A 24,810-nucleotide genomic window follows, 5' to 3' on the forward strand; every position below is an offset into this window, starting at 1 on the left:
TGATATACGTATTTTTTTCCGAAACATATTTGCTCAAACAAACGTAACTATTTTAATTTCTCAAGTATAAAGCATAGTCTAAAATACTTTAACGCACACGTTAAAAGAATGAACACAAAAGAAGGCGGCGGCAAAATATCAAAGAAATAACATTTAATAGTAAATGAATGAATTCAAGCACCATCATTTGACATGCATTGACCAGAACCCCCCCCCCCCCCCCCCCAAAAAAAAAAAAAAACAAAAAAACAAAAACAAAAAAAAAAAAAACATGTTGACCGTTTACAGCAGAGGTGTCCAAAATATGGCTTGGGGGCAATTTGCAGCACACATCGACATTTGACCCACGCATATTCTAAAAACACATTTTGACATAGCCTGCAATACTATTTATATATATAAAAAAAAGTTCGAATGGTTGACACTGTCAGAAACATTTTAAATATTTTAAGACAAATTTTAAAATGTTAATAGCATTTTTCTCGAACAGTTGTGCAGCATTTTGAGCATTTTTGGCTTATTTTCTTCCACATCATTCTTGCAGTATTTTAGCCGAGTGACTGCACACTCCTGGTTGTATGACAACCAAGTGGTCGTGCCATGTTGTCACCATCTGGGTGAAATTTCAGCTCCCTAGTGTCATGCATTGCTTTTGATTGAACAAAATACAGCACAAAGGTGAAATACCTACATTATAGGGACAATGTCATCATTTGCTCGATTGATTTTTACCTTGTTTAATCATTAAAAAAAAAAGAAAAGTGTGGCTCTTACATTATTTGTGTTGAATGCAGCCCTGAAAGAGAAAGGTTTGGACACCCCCGATTTGATAAACTTGGGAAGGTCAGTGAATTTTGAGATGTGCGTGTAAACCCCCCCCCCCCCCAAAAAAAAAAATAAAAATAAAAAAATCTGTAACATACGGAAGGCCTTGGTACCCTTGACAGAGATTGTGGAATCGAATACTTCTTTCAAACAGATACTGCAAAAAATACTGTCACAAGAGATTGTGAATTCATCCCCCAAAAACTAACTTACGGAACACCTTTGCACACCGTTGCCCACTTTTATGACCGTCCCCAAATTCCCGAGCGTGGAAAAAAATCCCAACAGTGTTTAAGCGTAATAAGTAAGGCGACACACAAAGAAAATCGCTCTCGGGTTTCTCGATACCGTACCGGTCCTGTTGCGTCTAATGAGGTTACGGAACATATACGCAAGGAGTGCCTTTAAAACACGGCACGTGAACGTCGCTGGAAAAATTCCCGCGGGCACAGTCCTGGAGTGGGAAAACATCCTACGGAAAAATATCTGCTATGCTGTCAAAAGCTATATATATAAAAAATAAGACCTGTACATAATTGGAAGAAAAAAAAGTCACCGGCCTCCATTTTCTTTGATAAGGCACACGTAGGACCCCAAAGACGTTCAGACGTAAGCCCCCAAGGCGGCGTGGAACTCCGTGAGGCACTGGACCAGCTGCTGGAACTTTGGTCTCTCCTCGGGGTCCAAAGCCCAGCAGCACGCCATGACGGCGAAGCTGCGACACAAAAACACGGCGGAGGAGGGAAGACGTCAGCAGAGGCGCGCGAAAGGAAATGCTACAGCGTGCGAGATTTTGGAACAGTTGCCTCATCGCCTTTTGTACTTGGCAGGAAATATCCGGACGCCTCGCCGATTTTCATTTCAGTCAAAACATACACAGAATATCGGAAATCAAGTGGAAAGCGAGCCAGAAAGAAAAAGAAACATTTTCTGAAGGGGGGGGGGGGGGGGGGGGGGGGGGGGGATATTATTATTAACAAATATTCTCAGGATAAATATGTTGCAAAGGACTTAAAAAAAAAAAGAGACAAAATATCCCATCACTAAAATCCAACCATAATTTTCTGTTCAAATCTAAAAGCCTAATAAATGTAAATAAATAAAATCTGAAAAAAAATTGTGGAGTTCCAAACAAAAGTTGGGACATTAACTTATGAAAAATTGGTTTGGTTTGGATAAAGAGAAATGAAATAAGAACTAAGCTAATCAATTCTTTTAGGTGATCAAGTACTAAAGTAATAAATTATTTGGGCAATTGACACTTGATTAAGTTAAGTAATTGAATATTTTGGCACTTAAATATAATCAAAAAATGACTAGGTACTAAAATACTCGATTATTTTCGTACTTAATAACCGTATGTAATTTATAACTTTAATTCTTAATGTATTAATTACCAGCCATTTTTAGAACTTCCTTAAACCAATCCTGTACCGCCTTAAGCCATACAATTTATTTTTAGTAAATTAAAGGGGAAAAAATGCACAGTAACTACTGATTATTATATAGACTTGTGGGAAAAAATATTATTGTGAATATTCTATACAGTTCTCGAGGTACTTAAATATTGTTTTAATATTTAATGAATTATTAACTGTGTAGAATTTAAAAAAAAAAGAAAAAAATGAAAATGATGAAATGAGTTTGAAAAGATGAAAAAGGTCAATAAACGCAATACCGGTACGTACAGTTCGTCGGGACAGTTGATTGGCTGCGCTATCCTGTATCCGTCCTTCAGGTAGGCCGACATCTCAAAGGGGTCGATGTCCACGTACGGCGTCTGGCCGAGGGTCATCAGCTCCCACAGCGTCACGCCGAAAGCCCACTGCGCCGGCCAAATAAAAAATCGTTCGTCAGCCAAATCATCGGCGCGCATCCGGAGGCGCCGACAATACGTGGAAGTAATGCTCGCATCATTTTGCGAGCGGGGTCGTTTACTTTTTGTTTTTTGGGATATTACGGCGGTTGCTAACGAGCTGGCAACTTGTCTTCCTTAAAAATACAAAATACGCGCCTGAGGTCAAACAATAAAAAAGACGAATGAAAAATAAAAGGCGATAAGGTTAAACGGTAAAAAGAAGAAGAAGAAAAACAATAATACAGGCTGCATACAGTGAAAAATAAAGCAATAAAAAAAAGCAATGCTTCTCAATTATATTCTCCAAAGCCCCGCCCCCAGGAAAGAGAAAACACCCCAACTCCCACTTGCCACACCAACCATAAATAAGATTATTATATATAAAAATTAACATTGACACAAGGAAAAAAACAATACAAAATACCACAACTTTCAACAACAGTTAACTACATTTTTTACACAGGTTTATTTACACAGGTTAAAGGTTTGTCTAAACCAGCGGTGTCAAACATACGGCCCGCGGGCCGGTCCTGGCCCACAAACGGGTTTAATCTGGCCCACGAGATGATTGTCAAATATAAAAATGAGCTGAGTTTTTTTTTTTTTAAATAAAAAACTTGAAACGTTTTATGATTATCAGTAAAATAAAACGAGTTTGAGAGCCCTGATGTAAGCGGAATAAAAACAAGAGCATCAAAGTGCCTCAAAAAACAAACCCAAAAACACAATTACACTTCACATGGCAAACACAATCCTTCTTATCTTGTGCATCCCATATCTGGGGAATTACGGTCTTCCCCACCAAAACCTAAGATTCTCACAAAGAGTGGGGCTGTAATTGCCATTACGAAACTGCGAGAATCGGCGCGTGTGAGGACACGCCGGCGCGCGATTCACCCTCGCGCAACACATGCGGACGTGCGAGCGAAATCTGCTTTTGTTCCGAGCCCAAATTGAGCTCGAGTATTCCGAGCCCCCGGCGTCCCATTGGCCCGTTTCGAGACGTCAGCGACGATTCGTTCATTGAGGGAAGTCGAGACCCAAGCGTTCTATCTCGGAATGAGAAACGAGCGCGGAGAAGTGAAATGCGTCATGCCGCGTGTGTCATGTGGAGCGTCTCCTGGTCCGGACTTCCCCTCAAGCTCAGCCGTTAGCTAAATAGCAGGTCTCGGCCGACGCCGCTTTTGGGCTTCCATCAAAACCGTGAGAGGAATGCGTTGCAAAAAATAAAGTCTCCGTTTTCTTCAGCCGTTCTGCTTGATCAAATCTTCATGGATTTTATGGGAAAATTTGACCCCAGCAAACAATTTATCGAAAGGTTCGATTTATTAAAATAAAATACCGGGGGAAACATTCAAACAACTTGCAAAACTTGATTTAAAGGATAGTCTAATATTTTTGACATTTTTAGTTGGAAAAAAGTGTCTATAATCAATTTGATAATTTTCTTGCACAGTTAATACATTTTAAAACACTTTTTTTGTACTTGCTGTCAATATATCTGTGCTCAAGGTTTGGTGACGACCAATCAATGCTCCACCCTCTGGTCATGTGACATTCTTAAGCTGATGCGCAATTGATTGGTTGTTCAGATGACAGCAAGTGAAGAAAAATGCGTTTTTAAAAGTAGAACTCGAACGTGATTTTTTTTTTTTAATCATATTAACTCAAACTAATTTAATCACAAAGCCAAAACTTGACGTATTTAAGAGTCTAGGCATTCACGGTACTTTCTTCGATTATTTTTTTCCCAAGATATTTTAAAGCGTTAGGCTAAAGGAGTGTCTAGAAATAACTGGTACTAAGAGACTTCAATAACAAAATAATACAATTTATGGCTAAAAATGTAAAGACGTTTCCTTTAAATGGCACAATTAACTCATTGACTCCCATAGACATATTTTTACGTCTTTAGGAGTCCAGACGCCCTGCTACTTCAAAAATAAATAAATAAATAAATAAATATTTTTTCCCACCAAGTTTGGCTAAAAGAGTGTAAATTAATTAGTTGAGTAATTGACTATTTTTACCAAATGTAATTACTTCAGTACTTTAATCCTTTACGTAATTCTCACTTCAGTACTTAAATCGTTCATTACTTTAGTACTTAATAACCTAAAGCAATCGATTACTTACTACCAGCTTTTTTTAAGACCCCCCTGTAGCAAAAGACTTGAAAAAATATTTTTTGAAAACATACTTAGCTGGGATCGAATGTCTGCACTTTACCAACGTAAAAACACGTCCCTGGGATCGAATGAGCGCTCAGCGCCGTTTGTGAACCACTTTTGCAAAATCTCCATTTCATAATTGAGCTCATTTTCAAACGAGGACGAGTGCCTTGCACAAGACACAACGGGGGAAAAAAAAAACGTTCTTACCACATCGCTGGCGCTGGAGAAGTCGTTGTGGAGCAAGCTCTCCAGCGCCATCCAGCGCACGGGCCGGTTCTCGTTGTCCCCCAGGCAGTGGTAGTCCATGGGGAACAGATCCCGGGCCAGGGCGTTGTCGGTGATCTTCACCTGCATGTTGTCGTCGATGCTGCGGCAAAAGCCAGTTGAGCGCAAAACACCGGGGGTGGGGGGGGTGGGGGGGGGTGGGGTTACGGGGTCGGGCGCCGACGGACACTCACACGCAATTCCTGGCGGCGAGGTCTTTGTGGATGACCTCGCGGCGAGCGAGGTAGCTCATTCCGCACGCGATCTGGATGGCCATGTAGACCAGGTCTTGCTGGGAGATGGCCTGGCAGGAAGTAAAGGGGGGAGGGGGGGGACACAAAGCTTGAGAACAGGAAACACACGGTAGCGCCTGACTGGGACTTTTGCTGTCATGCTGCCCTTATTTCCTTTCCAGGTTCAAAAAAAAGTGGAAGAAAGACTTTAGAAGAGATGAGTGAAAGCTATGACGCTTACAGTCTGCTGCCCGATTTTTTTACTACTACGATTATACTATTAACTGACAATGGATCGATCATCAAACGGGTTGATAGTGATTACTGATTTCAGTTAATCCTAAACATTGGCCGAATTCTCAATTTAAGTCTCTCGGGAGCTTACACCATGTGATTTCTTTAGTCCTTTATGAAACAGATTACCATTATGCTCAATCAAAACGGAATATTTATAAACATCCACTTTTATTTTTCAAAATGATCAACATTTTTGCCTATTTTCTGACATTATTGAACAAACAAGCCATAGAATCATTTAAAAAAAATGATCTTAGTGCATTTTCTGCACTGGCTGTTAGTAAAAAAAAAAAAAGGTCCTATTTTTCTGGAGGAAAAAAAAGGGGGTGGGGCTGCAAATTTAACATCAGATTCATTAATTAAAAGACAACATAATTGATAGATAAATTGATGATTAAAGTGGTGCATTTTCTGCAGTCTTTTTGGAGGAAAAGGATGGAATTTAAACACGTTTTTAAGTTTCAGCTTCATTAATTAATTGACGAAATATTCAACAGACATATTGATTCTAAAAATAATCAGAAGCTGCAGCCTTAATTTCACATACGTGCAATATTAAAGCTCATAAAAACTAAATTAAAACAACACACACATAAAAATGCTCTAAAAACAAGTGAAAACATCATATATATCAGAATTAAAAGAAAACTGAAAAATGCACAAATAAAATTACCTTGGCTACTGGTCAATGACACCACCATTGTCATTTTTTTTTTATTTTATTTTTTTTTAATTTGGAAGCATATTTTCCCCCCAAAGGAAAACAGGAAGGACAATTAATTGCCTTCTTTTTATCCATCCGATTATTCCTTTGTTCTCCTCCAAAAGAGCTTTTCAATCTTATTTGCTGATCGGGCTTAAGTTGACGCAAGCACGCCTTGATTAAAGATCTGCCATAAATCTTTCACGCTGTCAGATCATGTGTGGATCCAGCCGTAAAAGGCTCGGCGGGCGTTTTGCGGTTCCAGCTGCTTTGACTGAAGGTGAGCGTCAGCTGATCAGACTACGCAAAGACAATCGGCCTTTTGTGTGCGTGGAAAGCTGGCGGGGAGGCTTTTCACCGATCTAAGCGTTGGTTTGCAAGACGGAGCTTGCCGTCCTTATCAAAACTCCTTTTGCGGCCTTTGAGAAAAACATGCTAGTTTGAAGAAATCTCATTATTAGGAGCCTTTTGGCGCTGGCGGGAGAAGCGGCGTCGCTGTTGCAATCAGCGCCGCGGCTGTAAATCAGATAGCGATGCCGTTGGAACATTTTTTTTTTTTTAATATCTCAGATATCCATCTTAAGGTCAATGCACTTGTATGCTCTTCTGACAATTCACACAATGAATGAACATAAATGAACAATAAATAAGCATGTGTAGCCTACTTATAAAGGCTATTCAATAAATGCTCAAATAGCTATATTCTTGTTTTTAGTACATGTTATATATATGTATTGATTTGCAAGGCAATTTGGCACACAGGCAGAACGACAAGGGCGCTCTAGTGCTACTTTTGTCCGACTAGTACGCAAATAGTCGCTGAACGGATTAAGTTTGTAACACGGGGGCCCACTGTACTGGTATAATGGTCGTTGCTGTTTGTAAACATTTAAATACAGTATTAGAATGGCTCCCTTCTTACTTATTTAAAAAACTTATTCACTGCCAGTCCTGTAAACATGGAACTTTGGCGTCTTTTGCTGTCAATGGCAGTTAATGGGTGGTCGAGATACACCGATATAAAATCAATTGATATTGTACTGATATCCAATATCAATATTAAATCGGGACCTCCTCCCTATCATATTATCATTATCACGTCCATCCTAAGCGTGTGGTGTGCAGTTTTACGGAAAGCTTTTCATTGTGAGCTCGCTTCAAGCTAGGCGCTTTTACCTGCGGGTTGTTAGCCTCGGCCAGCTTGCACTGGCGCAGGAACAGCTTTAAGTTGCCCCAGGCCATGAAGGGCAACAGCACCATTGGGTTCTCACCATCCTCCGTGCACACGTGGCTGATGGGTAGCAGGTTTCTGCAAGGAAGAGCGGCGTTCAAAACACACTGATTGGAGGGTTTATTAGGTACGGAAGCTATGTTGGCAGGGAGTTCTTCCAAAACACTCTTAAATGGGGACAAAGGGGAAGAGGAAAGCCTGGCATCGTGCGGAGGAAAAGGTGTCGGCCAAAATGTGTCCAATTGATGTTAACTCCTCCAGACTGGGCAAAATCCAATGTCGGTGCATGCACTGGAAAGTTATCCAGCCCCCTTCTACATAATCAGTCAAGAGGTTATCTGCGGGACTTGTTGCAACATCTTTTAAAGCAGGAACAAAACAAAAAAAATTGCCAGAATCGCTGAAAACCACGGTAGCTCCAAGGAATCAAAAGATACGCAGTAACAAATGTGCACTTTTGTGGACACAAACGAATAGGGGGGGTCGCAGGAGGATATTGTGCCAAATACTTGATCTCAAATAGTGGCTGTGACTAACTACAATTGATACGCGTGGAAACGCACTGGGAGGCACCAAGTGCTATTTTATTCAATGTATTTCTTTTAATTATTCAGCCCTAATTATCGGCAACATTTTTTCCCCAATTTCCTGTCATTGGGTGAAATCCCATTTTTTTAAGCCCTGAAACCTTCTTCACAAAAGGATTACGTTTGGGCATTTGTGCTTGAAGCTTTCATGTGAGAAGAAATATAAAGAAATTTCTCACCTGTGATGAAGGCCGCGGAGCTTGCAGCTTTCAGTCAACATCATGGTCACCTGGACCTCCGACGCATGATCTGCAAACACATGCAGCGATGTTTGTCCCACCGCTTGCCTTGTTTTCTCGTATCTCACCAAAAATGGTCCCTTTTTTTCCCACCCTGAGTAGACCTTGACATGTGGTCACTCCACAACGTTGTGTGTGTCCGTTTTAATGTTCCCAGGAAAGCGAGCCAATTATGTGTACTCCGTCTGCCTCGCTTTTGTGTATCTCGCCAAAATACAGTCAGGTCCATAAATATCGTGACATCCACAGAATCCTCATCGTTATGGCTATAACTACCCTTAAAATGGATTTGAAATGAATATTTTTGGACTCTTCTGAATACACTTTGACATGTAGTCCCTCCAAAATGGTGCGTGTGGAACATTTGAAAATGAGCTAAATCCTGAAATTAAGATTTTGTAAAAGTGGTGGAATGCCGGATGGATGTTTAACAAGATATTAGCAGTAAATGTTATAATTTTGTCTACAGTAATAACTCTTTTAGTACCCGCTAATTTTGGACATCCCCTTACGTTAACACTTGAGAATGTGTGGAAAAATATATAAATAAGAACATGGGATTGAATATCAGGAAACGTTTAAAAAACGTAAAATTACGTCTTTGGGATTGAATGAGTTGATACCTAAATCTACAATTACTACTTTTAAAAACACATTCATTCACATTGCTTGACATGACAAGCTGAATGATTCACTTTTCAGTTTATCAATGTCACATGACCAACGGGTGAGCCACGATTGGTCGTTCCCCTCGCCTTGAATGAACGTTAAGCTTACGTAAAGACTGATTTTAAATCAGCATGCGTTATTTACATTTTCCATCAGATTTTTATAGATAAATTGGTCCTTTGTTGGGGTTATTCTTCGCATTAAGATCTGTTAAAGTCGTACTCGACCGGAATGATTGAAGAAAATCGAGATTTCATTCAATATCGCCCAGCCCTATCATGTGTATGCGTTTATTCTTATATTGTCCTGTAAGTTCTGTAGTTTAGAGGCGTTTCTTGAGATATTTGTAAATGTCAAATGACTGAAGTGGACTTGTAAGACCTCATTAGCATAAGCGAGCGGGAATACCTTTCACAGTCTTCACAAAGACTGGCCTTTCCTTGGTGGGGTCCTTTTCATCCAGCAACACACCATGGAAGATGCGGCCAAAGGTGCCTGCCCAAAAAAAAAAAAATTTAATTAATTAAATTCAGTGGCTTCTATTAGACTTTCAGTAACGTTAAAATGTCACACCAGGCTATTGGCTTTGTCACATGGGGCAGAACAAGACCGATTTCGTCTGGGCTCAAAAGACATTTCACGCTTTGAACGACGGCGGGAGAAGCCAAGCGAGCGCGTTCATCATCGCCGTTGTCTAAACTGTCAGAGGAGCGCTCCGGGCGAGAACTCGAGTGAGGTGAGCAACCGAGCGCCGACGTAAAGTTTAGAAAAACATCTGAGCCCCGGGGCCAATCGGGCCCAACAACAAGGTTAGTGTTTAACCGCCTCCCCTCCCACCTGGCGTACGCGCGTCGGGCCTGTCCGGACCAGTTTACAGTCCGCAAGGTTTCAACTTTCACCGCAATGTTAGTTTTCGTTTAATCTGCACGCCGCGGCGGCAAAACCTATGCCGCCGAACGTCTCGGCAGCGTGTTTTGGTTTGATAACCTTTGTTTTGTGTTTGTTTTTCTCCTTACGCTGCGAGGTTGAGCAATGGGATGCTGATTAATCCATAGAGCATTTCTAGGGAATATTTCAACATGCTTCATTGTCATAAGAAAAAGAAACACGCTGTTACTTAAAAAAAAAAAGAATCTTCCGCTTCAGGGCAAAACCTTGGTGGTCATAAACTCATTATTGACTGTGTAAATGTAACAATAAAGACTTTATGGACTGTCGGGCTGCAACTCTTAATTATTTCAACTATGTATTATTATTTCAATTATTTATTTAATAATTAGAAAAATCCGACCTTTAAAAATGTTTCATGTTCTAACAGGTCACTCAAAAACAAGAACCCCCCCCAAGTGTTAAAATACCAGATAACGGAAAGCCAATTAAATTGTTCCCGCGTCAAACTGTGGCTATACAAGGAAGTTTAAAATAAATGTTTTAACATTCTTAACTAAGACACAAGTATAAAAACGGAAATTTAGAATGTAGAATTTTGTATGTCATGGGGCACTGCGCATAGAAATAGATTGAAACGTAATCATTTCAACCGCAGAGGGACGGCGACGTTTCCAAGCAGCCGGCACTTTTCGTACACTAGGAATTACGAGCTGACCCCTCCGCTAACCTCCGTGTCCTGACGAAAGCAGTTCTTTCAGGATGACTCGGACCAGGCGGGTGGGATTTATTAAGGGTGCTCAGTCAAGAACGGTAATGTTTAAAATATTTACGTTCCGATTTCGCGTTCCCAGACACAGGCCGGTGTGCCGTGTCAGCGTTCGGGAATCGGAAGGACCGTAAATCCGGCGAATTGGGCCTAAGTCCAGCAGGCTGAACTACAGTCTTGTTCACTCCATGACGAAGCTCAGCGGCCTCCCAAGCAGCCAGTCGGCACAATGGAGTTCCCGCCTCTAGTTAAGTTGCTGTCTAAAGAAGCAGACCTAAAAAAAAAAACGAAGAAAAAAAATGATACCTTCGTGTAGGACATCTCGCAGTGTGACCCTCTCCCGCGAGATGGCGATATCTTTGACTTTGGCCTTGGCCTCCATGAGGGTCACGCTCCTCAGATCGTTTTTCTCGATGCGGAGAGACGGGAAGCCTGCGAGGGAGGGAGACCATCCGAGAGTAAACACAAAAGCCGGGGTTTGCGAGATTTAGTGGGGGAGCATCTGCTTTGCGTCAATTTGACAGCATACACGCCATCGCTTTAGTACGCTTTGGCTTTGACCTCCTCGTTGCCTTTATATGAAGCAGTGCTGCGTTAACGCGAATGAAATTCAACCTATCAATCGATTGGATTCATGTCCGATTTTGTAATTTCCGACTTCAGGCTTTTCAATAATATACGGTCTACGTTAAATTGCACCTTTGGGTTTTATCGTTGTTACCCATGGCCAGTTGAAGGCCATGAGAACGACATGTTCCAATTTCAATCTCAACGGTTGAAAATGGCTCTTGACATCGATAATAAGGCAAAAAACATGCTGTCATGGTTTTGAAAATGTGAGGGTGCAACTACACACTTGTGTTATGTAAACTTGGTTCCAGTACATGCAAAATACTTTTGGAGCAAATTAGTTGAAAGTGCTTTGCTGCCATCTTGTGGCACTTAAAAGCCTATTTGTAACCATTTCAAATTGTTAATGATCGGCTGATATTTTTCACCCATTATTTTCAACACATAACAACGGAAGACAAAAATATTGACATTCAACGCTGCCCCCAAAATAGAGATTTTTCATCCGTAATGGGATAAAAATACAGTTCAAAAGGACAATGTAACGTGAAACAATCAAATGCCGTTCCTGCAAATCGAATATTCATAGTGAAAGGACAAACAAAAATAGAAGTATTCATCATATTTTTATCATCATCGGCCGTTTTCAATCCTTACATACATGAATTAACCAATTGAATTTTACTGTGCCGAAAAAACAGCATAACCTCATCGACGCGTAGGCCAAACAACACATGTACACATCGTACAGTAAACATGACCCACTGCACGCACTTCGTGTGTATACTTTGAGATAAGGGCGCCGAGAGCAAAACAAGCGGGCTCGTTGGGAGGCGATACCGCTCATTAGATTGTTTTGATGTGCTGTTACGTGTTATGAGATAAGGTGAAGGCACGCTGCTGGCATGCGGGTTGGGCAAGAAGCGAGAGAGGGAGGCCTTGTGGGGTCAATAGCGCCCCCTGTGAAGCAAAGTGGCGCATGTGACGACATGACAGTCGGGACACTTACTTTTGGTTTCGTGAGGGGGGGCGCCGGCGTTTTGGAAGGAGGCGGCGGCGAGCTGGAGAATGGGTGCGGAACCGGGGTGGTTGTCTGATAAGAGGATAGGGAGGAAAAGGGGGAAGGTGAGGATTTAACGCATGAATGATGGAGATGTTCACAAGACGCTTCGTGAGGAACGCCTGGTTGCTGTTAGAAAAGATGTGAGAATTTAAAACAGATAAAATGACTCAAACATTTTATAAATTTTATATTTAAAAAAAACAATAGTGCGAGGATACACAATGAAGAGACTAGTAAGTGTTCATAGGTGTTTGTTATAAGCGCATACACAAAAAAAAAAAAAAAATCAGGTAAAAGGGTGGTGGAAGTTGAGCTGGAGTGGAATTGCAGCGTAAAAAAAGTGTTGTGTCCACAAGAGGGCGCTGGTGTCTTGCAAGACTTGCCCCTACTTGTGTCATCATGCGGTTGGAAACATTCTGTTAAGTGTCGAAGCCTGAAAGATCAATTTGCATCTTCTTTTGCAATTCTTGTTCTCTCTTATAAAAAAAAATATAATAATAATATAATAATAATATATATAATATATATAATATATATATATATATATATATATATATATATATATATATATATATATATATATATATATATATATATATATGTCTGAGTAGCTCTGCATGTGTCAAAATCATTCACATTTATACGAGGTGTCAACAAAATAGCTTCGCAGGTGCTAGATTCTGGAAGCTGACATTAAAAACCTAAAAGTAAACACCAACGTTTACCTTATAAAAATCTGAATGAAGTGAATTGAAACAAGTGGCGACAGACAGAGCAGCCATCTCGTGATAGCACTTGAGCTAGTTCCAGCATTCTCGCTCGCTAATCACATTTGGACAAGGATACAAATGGTGGAACGCCACTGGATGACAAAGTGTGTCGTGATTTGGTATGTTAGCATGTTCTGCAATCCTCATTTGAAACGGATATGGAATACTATCCACTGACCATTGAGGCAAATTTCACAAGTGTAATAGAAAACAGGGTAAGATTTAGAAATGTTATTGATCTTAAATTTGTTCTGTAATCAGGTTGCTATGTTATTCGATTTTTAGCAATTTTCAATTGAATTCGCCAAATACAAGGCTAAACATAAACGCTACATCCCTCAGTTAATTTGCATATCACTTCCTCTAAAATCCAATTCTGTTATACGGTATATTACAATTCAAAAAGTTAGCCTTTCCTGAACCTAATTCTCATTTTCAAATGAGAACTGAAAAAAATTCAAACAGTGGCAAATCTGCTGGTTTGCATAGATAGTGCGATTGACTTTACGTTATGTCACACTATATTGCAATCGTTACAACTTGAAAAGTGCCGGTTAGGGCTGCACAATTAATCAAATTTTATTTGATTAAAATATTATTTTTCACGATATTGGCTGCCTTGATTAATCAAGCAGATCCTCTGCGATATTTAGCATTTAAAAAGTCAAGCACTTTTTTATTACAAATGAAATCAGGCACTTTGTCATTCCACCACTAGGGGGCAATGTTTCCCTAATCTTTGCATGACAAAAGCCCCAACTTTTCTCACCCTAATATTGTATATTATTTACCTGTGTGAAAGTGTTAAACACGTTTGACCGAACATGATGAATAATCATGATTAACAATTGCAATCTCAATATTGACCAAAATAATCGTGACTCTAATTTTGTCCATAATCGTGCAGCCCTACTGCCAGTGTATTGTCGCTTTGAGAGGAATAAATGTCAAACCTACTGGACACGGGGGCAGCGTTGTTGGGCGTGTCGGCCCGCAGATACTGCGTGGTCTGCGTGGATGGCTGAGAAAGTCCCTGTGAGCTTCCGCTGTCGCTAACGCTGAAGAATGGAAGGAAAAACCAACCCAAATTATATGAAGAATGAAAGGAAAAACCAACACAAATCATATTTCATTAAGTCGATGGACAAATCTGGACTGGAGACACCGACCTGTCCTCCATCTCCACTCTTTTCATGCTGTGCAGATGCAAGATGGCCAGGATGATGGCCACCAGGAAGATGACGATGCAGCACACGCTGACACTGATGTAGAAGACTTGGGTGGAGGTGGTGGGTGCTGTCACGCTGTCCACTGATAAAAGCAAAATATATTAAAAAAAAACAGCACAATTCCAGACGTCACATCAAGCAGTGTGGGTAGTAAACAAAGATGGCAGCCACTTTGTCACGTCGCAAGTTAAAGCTTTACCATGCCTCAGGTTGATTCGGTTTGTTAGCCCAAAAGTGGGGTGACCTGCTAATGGTACCGCTAATGCTTCTCCTAATGGTACTAATGTGCTCACAAAGGAGGTCAAACAAAACCTAAGATGGGTATCTAAAAAACATAATTTATCACCATGGACTGTTCATAAACATACGCAAGAGTGCCCATGTCAAGGGGAAACCCTTACGACTCCAAAAATCACTACTTTTCAGAACATTTAGACCAAAAAATAAAAACAACACACTGCTCAAGTTACAAAGCACAACATAATACTTCAAAAAAGCAAGATTGTGGTTACATCCTCTTCCCAAACTCTTTTTTAAAAGGCCATAAATCCGTAAGTGACCCAAACATAGAACAACTGACTAAGCAGTAAAAATCACCAGAAATAAATCTGGACGCAACTTACCATCATGTCCAACCAGCGCATTTTGCATCAAAGTATTATAGCTATCAATTATTAACAAAAGAGGCTTCCTCAACTGATATATTAACAATAGACCAAATTATTGCTAGGGCCAATTATTGGTAAGGTATTAATTTATGCCGACCGGCTCCTGCAATTTAAGGAAAAACGGAGAGTTTTACAATACTTTTCACACATTTAAAGACAGTTGCCCATCTATGAAGCAAGCCATAAGATGGAGCAGGGTTAAAAAAAAAAAAAATACAAAAGACGAATGCCACTCTGGAGTGTGCGGAAGGAGCACGTAGGCAAAGATCACAAGGTCGTACTCACAGTCGGGCTGCTGGAGCGTGTGATGGGTGTGGTTGCTGAAAGGAAATGGAATCTTTGGGTCGGAATCTATTCCTGCTCGAATGAAAAGGGACAAAGAGACCAACAATGCAGGTTAGGAGGGGGGGACGTTTTCTCATAATTGTGCAAATTGATTTACAAATCATTTGCTAATAAAGGTTTCAAGATTTGACAAACGTCCTGCTTTACTTTTGTAACACATTTTCCTCCTCTTGAAGTTGAGCACTGTGTAGTTGTTGGCGTGCAGGGTTACGTTGAGCTGCACAGTCACCACAGCTTCGCTGTCCACCTTGCCCGAACAGAAAAGGTCCACTCGAAAAACTGAACGGGAGGGCATGCAAAAAACAACAATTAGTCATGCCCGTACCGTTCGATAGCTCTGAGTGTGCGAGATTTTAACAGGGTTTCTGTTTGTATGCGCACATTTTATTTTAAGGCTTTATTAATGCCGTGACTGGAACAGAACATTTTTCTTTTCAAATTAAGAGCAAATTACGTGGAACACAAAGCAATGCATTGCTAAACTGTGTTCTAATGACTCCTTTGCAAAACATTGTATTCCTTTAGTTTGCGACGCTTAATACGGATGCAAATTTTCAGCAGACGAGCCAGGAAGAAAACCAATGACGGTACGAAATTAAATAAATAAAATATAAAAATAAAATGCGACTTGAGACATCACTAAAGTGTAATGTAAATTTTTTACTAGCCACCAAGGGGCAATCAACGAGCAAAGCAAATGTATATATGGCTGAGTTTAAAAATATAGTATTACAATATCAACACAGTATTAAACTATAAAAATTATGGATTTGAACTCAGCAAGAAAGTTAGCTCTGTTGCCCTGTGTGCCAACTTTTTGCTTTAATTATTTACTTTATGAATTCATTATTATCATTATATTATTATTATTTGTAAGTGTCAAGACTTGAAGCCTTGTTTATATACCTCTTGTTTAAAAGAAGGGCAATAAACGGACATGTTTGAGCAAACGTGATGTGTAATGGTGATTTCAATTTTGACCATAATAATCGCGATTATTATTCTGGCCATAATGTGCTTCCACAGTTGAATAAATCAGACTGGAACGGCAAGTACTTGAAACCCACCAGAGGGAATGCGAGGAAGCTCCCCTTGGCTGGAAATGTTGCTCCGCGGTGTGTTCATGGCGGCGGGATTTTCCACGTGGAAACCCAAGCGGTAGTCCACCTAAGAATGGCGAAGAATTTGGTGGCTTCTGATTGTGCGGCGGTGTCCAAAAACGTTGGCGTTTACCTTGGACTTGGAGTGCCAGGTGAAGTGAAGGCTGTTGGTCTCACTGGGCACGGGCATGGTGAAGGACATGGCGTTGTGGTTCACCACGTCATCGCGGACGTAATAAAGCTCGGCATCCAGACCTGAGTGGCGAGAACATATCAAAACAGACCTTAATTAAGAGGCTTTGTGAAAATGTGACCGCTAATTTGTGAAGATTTTGAAGAAGTATCCCTTTAAGTACATTAGTGAGTACAAACACTTCACCGGTGCTTCGGTCATGGAGAAACTGCCAGTTCGCCGTGAACAGACGACAACAACGTTGTGCTCGCCAGAGCACATCTGCTACCACTTGAAAGCCAAAGTCCCCAAAGTGAAGAAGTTCAAAACATTCAAAATGTGGACGAGCCCCAAAATGAGGGCAATTTTAGCAAAAGGTTAAGGGGACGGTTCACAGAAGTCACCTGCGTCACAGACACTCTGACATAAGCGTGTGAAGCCTCACCATGTTTATTTTCATAAGCGGTCATGACAAAAAAAAAAAAAAAAAAAAAAAGTCAGCTTGGCGGGGGTGACTCGGGGGGGCTCTCCGTCCCGACTTGGAGGATCTCATTTAAAGGCAAGAATGTGCGCAACAGCCTCGGGCTCTGACCACTTTCTCACATTGACTCAATTAAAAACATCTCCGGCATTTGCTGCCAGCTCGGGCAGCAGCTGGGCGACATCTTAAAGGGGTATCTACAAAGGCCCCGCGTGGGCGGCGGCGGTGGCAATGGGCGAGTTAACAGGCGAGCCCACGGGGCTGATTTTCCCTCAACTTATGAGCATACATCAAAGGACGGCACATAAGTCGCTATTACTACGATCCGTCACGATGGGCTCATTATAGGAAGAAAATGTGCAAGGCACACTTTGGACTTCTTAAAACACACTTTTCAAAGTATTCCTATATGCCTGCTTTTACTCCGTCGCTGTCAAGAAATGGAAATGTACGGTGGACCCCCGTGTTAAAGCGTCCCTGGCTCATGTTATTTTCATGTTGCGACGTGGAATACCGAGTTTTTCATCCCTTCTTTAAGGTATTGTGACAATAAACTGTCATGACCCCAGGGGCATGGCTGTATTTGTGTTGTTTCGTCTCCATCTGCAGGCGTTTTTAGGTAATTACACTTATTTTCAGTTGCTGTCACACTTGCCTCCCTGCAACGCGTCACGACAATTCTGGTCCGCTATTGGTCGGCGTCTCCTCACGGAGATGCTGGTCTGCTATTGCGCGGCCTCGCTCGTTTCAAAATGGCGGAACGGTAAAGCTTTGTTGGATTGTGAGTGGTTACAACAGCGTATTTATAGTGCATTTTACTGCTTAATTCAAAGTTGAAAGGGTTAACCATGGCTCCCAAGATTGCTAGTGATGTTAAAGAGAGAAGAAGATGATTTAGATGGAAACAATGCTGGAGATAACCCTTATTAGGGAATATAGGGCATAACAAGCGCCACTCAAAGCTCAATAAATAGTTTCTATATTTTTTATTTCTGATGATTTCTGATTGTATGCATGTATATTATATATACATAGCACTTACTATACTATTTTGGTACCAATTTTGAATATGTATGTACAATGTTGATGTTTTAGCTGGGGTTCTAAACGCATTAGCTATTTCACATAGGTTTGGATTGCTCGCCAAACGGTGAATTGGCCTAACCAGCCCAACCGCGGAACGGACTCATCTCATACCAAGGGGGCCCACTGTACATGAATGTAGCTTTTTGTGGTGTTTAACTTGATTTTTTTTTCTCGAGAAACAGGTTAGCGCTTGTGTCAAAATTGAACTTGATTATGTGGCGTTCAGCACTATTGACAGCTAAATATGTAGCCCGGCAACAGTTTGTGCTTTGTGGGCTGTAACTGAGGACATGTTGTGCTGGTGGCGGAGGATCGGTAAACAGCTGGAGTCAAACACACAATGACTGGTCTAATGGGCCTCCTGTGAAAACCACGTCTCGGTACTGTGATAATTGCCTTTCTCTGGCTTGAACTCTGTGTGCCTCCCTTGTCTCGGCGTGAGGCCGCCGTGCGCTTTGATAGCAATTCAAGCGGCGCAACCAGGCGTGGAAAAGTGACCGTTTCTCAGCTTTTTTTTTTTTTTGTGTGGATTTTCGTCGTCAATATATGACACATTGACGCGGGGGGGAAAAAAAAAAATTCACTCATCAATGGAAGTTTGAGCATATGAGGCTAAAGGCTAACGGAGATGCTAACGGACTTGTTTGTCCAGAGGGGTTTGGTGTTTTGAATTCCAGCGTGGCAGTGTGTTTATTTTGTTTTGAGTGATCACTTCCTTTGGGAATAACACATCACCTTGGCGGGACAGGAACTCTCCACTCAAGTGCACTTGACCTCCGTAATGAGCGGCAAACGTCAACGCTATCATTCATTAGCCGTTTTATGATTACAGTGCTATCTTGAAAAATGAGCGCCCGGACTTACTACCTTTAAAGTTGCAAGCTGGTCAATTTTTGGGGAGGAGAGCAACAGCGGCAGTGACTGCTAAGAAACACCTGTCTGATCAAGAGAAATCGAAAAATCTACTGTAGAAGAAAAACATGATTCTTATAGATAAAAATCTAAAAAAAAAAAACCTATGAAACGTGGAGCTAATAGAAAAATGGCAAACATGGCTGTTTAGGATTAAGGAGGATTTCACATTGTATAATTTGAAAGAGTTTTTCTTTCCATACTTAGGGTTATTTTCTCCATGTACTGATGTACAGAGTCTTCATTTGATACCTCAGCAATGTATTAAGGATACAAAAAGTGTAAATAAAGTCATCCTAAACGCTCTGGCACCAGCTGTGTTTACTTCTGCTGTTTCCAGCTATGTCGACATGTTGCCTATAATACACAAAAACGCATTTTGCTTTAAATTCTGGCAATATCTGTAATTTTCTAGCACTTAAAATGAAAGAAACATTTTCCTAACCCTATCATTTTCTCCTGATTTCAATTAGCTGAAAATGTGTGATGTTGTGGCCCAGTTTCCGATCCTGTGATCAGGATCTGGATATTGCTCATAATTATACGACAAAATATGAAGACTTTTTATGACTACAAATGGCTAAATGTTTAATAAGGCTTTTAGCATAAACTTGGCTGATCTAAAATACTTCCTGTTTACTCTACATTCTTCTTCTTTCTGTTGTACGCAGTCAAACATAGTGTGCCGCCATCTAGTAGCCAGCATTGGAATTACACCATAAATTGAGCTACAAGCTTAGTTTTGAAAAATACAGCGCCCCTAAAAATGAATAAATCTTTTGTCACAATATAGCAACAACCTATTTGCACACCTATTTGTTTGGTTTGCCCCTTTTCAAGCGTAATACATTTTGTTTTGTCGTAAACATGCATCCGCATTATAGTATTTTAATTGCTTTGTTTTTTCCACAGTAAAATCTCTATTTGGCATGCAGACGAAAGAAATATGCCTCGGATCGCATTTCGCGTGGAAATCTGGGGAACAAAAGGTGGCAGCGAGCAGGTGCCGACATCCGGGAAGCATCTAACAAAGACCCTCTTGTAGCCCACACTTGTCTCTTTACCTCCCCCAAACACAAGAAAAGAATGAAAGAAAATGGAGGCAGCATCAAAGCAATTCTCCTTTTTCTCTTCCTACCATTCTAGCTAGCAAAATATAAAACATTTCGAAGCGTTTAACCTGTACAACTTCACACGCTTGTCACGGAAAATGATTTGTCAGTCATTGTCACGGAGGTAGCATATTAGCACGTGACGCTAACCCCGTCTGTATTTTGTCGTTGGGACCGAGGGCTAAGACTTGAAAGGCGCGGACAAAAATAGCAAGTTTTTCAAAGCCGCAAAGTGCGGTTTTCTTTCACTTCAAAAGCAGCATCCATCAGCGGCCTGCTTTCAGTCAACGGAGGGCCTCGGGGGAGCCCGTGAAGGAAGGCAGGAATCCCGGAGTAATAAGCACCTCGCTGACGCTGGTTTGCTCCGCAAATAAACAAACATGGGACAGTTTGCCGAAGAAATCATTAAGTCGGGAGGATTACAGTATTTCGTCCCCCGGGTCTATTTTTGGACCTTAAGGGGGCTTTGTGAGTTTATGCGCGCGAGAACAAATATTTTCAAATGCCTGTTTTAGCTAAGTAAATTCTCTGGGAGGAAAAGGTGGGGGTGTATGATGTCGAAAAAGGCCCGAAACACTACACTATCTCACCAACGTCACTGACAATGCGCCTCTGTTCCATTCAAGGATTATTTTCATCAACATACTTTGTAAATCACAATCGTTGGTGAGCGTTAAAAACAGGCCGCAGGAACCATGTTAATTTAAGTAATACAATTTTCTTCGTATTTTTTCCCCTCCAAATGTATATTTTTTACTTTATCCATTGGAATTATTGTGGTCGCTCATAGGGCTGCACAATTGTGTGCAAAATAAAAATCACAATTATTATTCATGTTTGATCAAAGTATTTATTGCCTTTTTTTTAAAACAAGCAGTATATAAACAAGGCTACAAGGCTTGATACAAATAATAATATCTGCCATTTGGCCACTAGGTGGTGCACCAAGACAAGCAATGGAGCTGAATGTCGAGATTTTTTTTTATATATATGTTTTTTTTTTTTTCCTGAGGCACTGCTGTGGTATGCCTTTTCCACTTTGCAATAGTTGAACATGACTTTATATTTCTCACTTATTCATTGGAAATAATCCCAGGCTTGTGATATTTTTTTTAGGGGGAGTTTTTCTCCCATGGAGCCATCAGAGCACTGTGTACGTCTGCAAGAAAATTCCGTGGAGAAAACGGTGGCGCAAACATGGTCCTAGTAGAGTTTTGTGGCAGAAATTTTTAGACCGGATTTGGTCGACTTTTTTTTTTTTTCAAGCCATAGATTGATTTGAAATAGTTTGTATTTTTTGTCTAGTATTTTGCAAATATTTTAACACGTATGCTGCATTTTTGTACATTTCTCTTCGATTTTGCAACAAATTTGGATGTTTTTCTCCAGTGTTGGCATTTTATCACCTCCAAATTCTGTTACTCAACTACTTTCTTAAAGGGTTTGTATATTACCAGCCATTAAGACATTTTTCTGGGTTGATGTGTTTATCGTTTGTCTTCTAGTTGTATAGTAGTCCAATCTTTTCATTTCTTCGTCTAACATTACATGAGATTTTTTTGTTTTACTATCATTGTCTGAATAGCCATGGCTTCCATTTTTTTTCGATATTAGTTTATATTTGATAGAAAATATTTGCACGGTTATATACCTATACGCCATGAACAAATCCCCGCTGCAGGATAATCTATAAAATATAAAAGTCTAGGAGGGATAATAACCACAAAGTACACGGTCATACAGGACGAAAAGGTAACTCACCGGACATCTGCATTCCTACATTTGTGGCTTTTTTTTTTTTAAATGACATATCCATCAGATGCAAAAGCGATCAGGGCCGATGGCCGCTCTTCATCGCTACGCAAGACGCAGCGCGCACATTTTCGTTGGGCCCAAATGTTTATCTTGCAGTTTGCTGGCGAAAAGTCGCATTTGGTAAAGTTATCAGAAAAAGTTTTCCATCTGTCGTTTCCTGAGGGACGGGACATCCTGATGCTGTGCTTGGATTCTCTTTAACAAGTTTCATCATTCCAATTGTGATGGCCAATACTAGAATATTTAAAAAAAAAAAGAGGGCTGCTGAAAACACACCCCGCGATTGAGAGGGGGCAGTAACAGGACCGCCCCCACAAAATGGCCTGATCTTATTTTGTCCCAAAAAAGAGGAAATCTCTTGTTCCTCAGGTGAATTATAATAAAATCCCCAAATACTTTTCCATCTATAAAAATATGAAGTTTTTTTGAGTACAAAGTTTTTTTTGAGAAGCAAAATCTTCCGTTCATATGGTACCTTTATTAGGGGGAAAAAAATCATTCTTCAGAACTTCTGTTATAACTGTCTTTTAAAATAATTATTTTTAGACAAAAAATATTTGAGGACATTTTGTATTTGCTAACATAAAGCTTTTTTTCTGGAATTTTTTTCTTAAAAAACTGGTTGAAAAATATAAATTAAAAACATGATCTATAAATGTACTACATTTTCGCAAAAATACAGGAAAGAGGCTCTTGAAAATATCTTTATTCTAAACTTAAAATATGGTCATTCCTAGAGAAAAAAAAATCAACCCACATCAAATATGACAAAAAAAAACTGACGTCAAACTTTGTTCTTTGGAATATTTATCATTTGTCTTTTTCTTCTTTAAAAAACGAGATTAGCAATGAAAATGTGTGATTGTCTGAATACTTAATTCTTGATTACACACCAATACCAAGTAACCAATACCACTATTTTAATATTGATAGCTAGAATATCAATTAGGCAGATGACAGATCATTTTAAAGACCTCTACTTTAGTTCTGACAAAAAGCAGAACAATTTGCAATAATTTGAGTCCAATAACACAAACAAGTTCTTCTGAATTAAGATGCATTAGAAACTAGCAAACGTGCATAATACTAATACTATTATTCCTATTATAAAAACGTTGTTCTTTTAAGACTTTTTTGCAATTTCAAATTTGTTGAAATGTTTTTTGCTATGAACGTGATCGATACCACAGTTAGTACTTACCGATACCAAGCGCCCGATACCACACTTTAATATATAAAAAGTGTGTTTTATGACAGATCATTGTTTCAAATCCTGCTTCAAGTTCATATGCAAAACAGTCCACTTGTAAACGAGAATTTAAGAACATAAAACCCACAGCAGACTCCGAAATAAGATTTGTAAGAACTTATCAAAAGAAAACAATCACTCACTGAGTTTAAGTCCTTTGAAAGGCAAAATGACTGCATATTTTATGTAGCTTATCCCTGAAGTATTTTAAGGAGATGAAAAATGACAACATCGCCCCAATAAATCAAGTTCTCTTACCCAGTAATCTGTTGAGCTCGTCCACACTCATGTAAATGTTGACGCTGCGGTTGTTGCCGCCTTGGTCGTTGTCGAGCCCCGAAAGTGGAACGCCGAGGCCGAGGCCGAGGGCCCCTTCGAGCAGCAGTAGCATCCCGAGAAAGAAGCCCTCGAGCGGCCGCCGCCGCCGCCGCACCAGCGAGTTCGGCCATCGCCGGCGCTCGGAACCGAGCGGCGGCAGCCGGCCCAACATGACAGCGGTGGTCTGGCTCGCAAGTCGTCGTCCGCCTTCGCGAGGGTCCTTCTTCTCACCCGTAGGTGAACTTCCGAATTCCGAGGGGCGACATTACTCGTCACTGTTCACCGCCTCGCTCGCTCCCCCCGGCGGGCCTGTTTTTGTCCTCGACTCGCTAGCCGAGGCGGGCTAATTTAGCCGAGCTGAGCTAATTCGGCTAACTTTGCAGTCCGGCTGCCAAGTTGGGAGTTTACAACTTTCCCACACGCCGAACATAACAATAAACAAGCAAAACAAACGCAACGAGCCTCCGCGGGTGGCGGAAATGAAGAAAAGTCATCCGAATTTGGGATAAAATTTCCAGCTTTCTCCCTTCATGGTCGTCCCATCCCGATTCTTCCGCACAGCTACTAGCTCACTTTTCTGAAGAGAGCGCGCAGGGATCCGCGGGGGCGAGCACGGCTATGGCTGTCCAAATGCCCCATTTAAGTGCTGTGGGAAATAGAAAAGCTCACCGAGGAAGACTTGCCATAACGCTACTTTGAGACTCAAACGTCAAATGTATATATTCACTTTAGTTCAAATTCCCAAATAAATAAAAGTATTCCAACTTACACATAGTGAGGAATCACGTTTTTTTTTTAAGTTTGCCAAGAAATTGAAAATTCTTATCTTCAGAAAGATATCATTCGATCCAAATGCCTCGTTTGCATGCTGTGGTAAAAAACGACTTTCTCGGAAACTAGCCCTTCTCTTTGTATGCTTTTTTTGTATTTTACTTTAAAATACAACATTTTCTCGGAAATTATATTTACCTTTGAAAATGATTCTTCACATAAGATGTTTTATATCTTGGAAAAACTTTTTTTTATGTTTTAATGCAATATCACTAGACTAGCTATCACATCACGACAAACGTGTCAATAGGGAACTATTCTCAAATAATACAGAATTAAATTCATTTGCTTTAGGGCCACTGGCACATATTTAGTAAAGTATTATTACTACAACAATAATAACAATACTGTG

The 24,810-nt window shown here is 40.5% G+C and overlaps 1 protein-coding gene across 2 annotated transcripts; it reads right to left on the reverse strand.

Annotated features, from left to right (window-relative positions):
• Window positions 1-244: 244 nt before the first annotated feature.
• Window positions 245-24,200, reverse strand: ryk (receptor like tyrosine kinase). Of its 2 annotated transcripts, XM_088424766.1 has the most exons (16): window positions 23,568-24,200; window positions 16,616-16,737; window positions 16,450-16,549; window positions 15,530-15,661; window positions 15,323-15,394; window positions 14,310-14,451; window positions 14,098-14,198; window positions 12,317-12,400; window positions 11,044-11,169; window positions 9,489-9,575; window positions 8,352-8,421; window positions 7,531-7,663; window positions 5,316-5,425; window positions 5,065-5,224; window positions 2,514-2,650; window positions 245-1,540 (listed from the first exon to the last, which is right to left on the reverse strand). In XM_088424766.1, the coding sequence occupies exons 1-16, from the start codon at window positions 23,797-23,799 to the stop codon at window positions 1,429-1,431; spliced, it is 1,920 nt and encodes a 639-aa protein (XP_088280892.1). In that variant the 5' UTR covers window positions 23,800-24,200; the 3' UTR covers window positions 245-1,428. The 2 variants fall into 2 exon arrangements, with proteins under 2 accessions (XP_088280892.1, XP_088280893.1); XM_088424767.1 differs by lacking the exon at window positions 12,317-12,400.
• Between the last annotated feature and the right edge of the window lie 610 nt (window positions 24,201-24,810).

Source organism: Hippichthys cyanospilos, chromosome 10, assembly GCF_059441005.1.
Source record: "Hippichthys cyanospilos isolate Australia breed blue-spotted pipefish chromosome 10, RoL_Hcya_1.0, whole genome shotgun sequence".
Classification (NCBI taxonomy): Eukaryota; Metazoa; Chordata; class Actinopteri; order Syngnathiformes; family Syngnathidae; genus Hippichthys; species Hippichthys cyanospilos.

Bases quoted from the DNA above. Each gene is read 5' to 3' on its own strand.
- ryk (XM_088424766.1), bottom strand. From the start codon at position 23,799: ATGTTGGGCCGGCTGCCGCCGCTCGGTTCCGAGCGCCGGCGATGGCCG. The intron at 14,452-15,322 runs GTGAGTACGACC...TGCTTTTATCAG, and splicing joins CACGCTCCAGCAGCCCGACT to TGGACAGCGTGACAGCACCC. The intron at 14,199-14,309 runs GTCGGTGTCTCC...TCCATTCTTCAG, and splicing joins AGAGTGGAGATGGAGGACAG to CGTTAGCGACAGCGGAAGCT.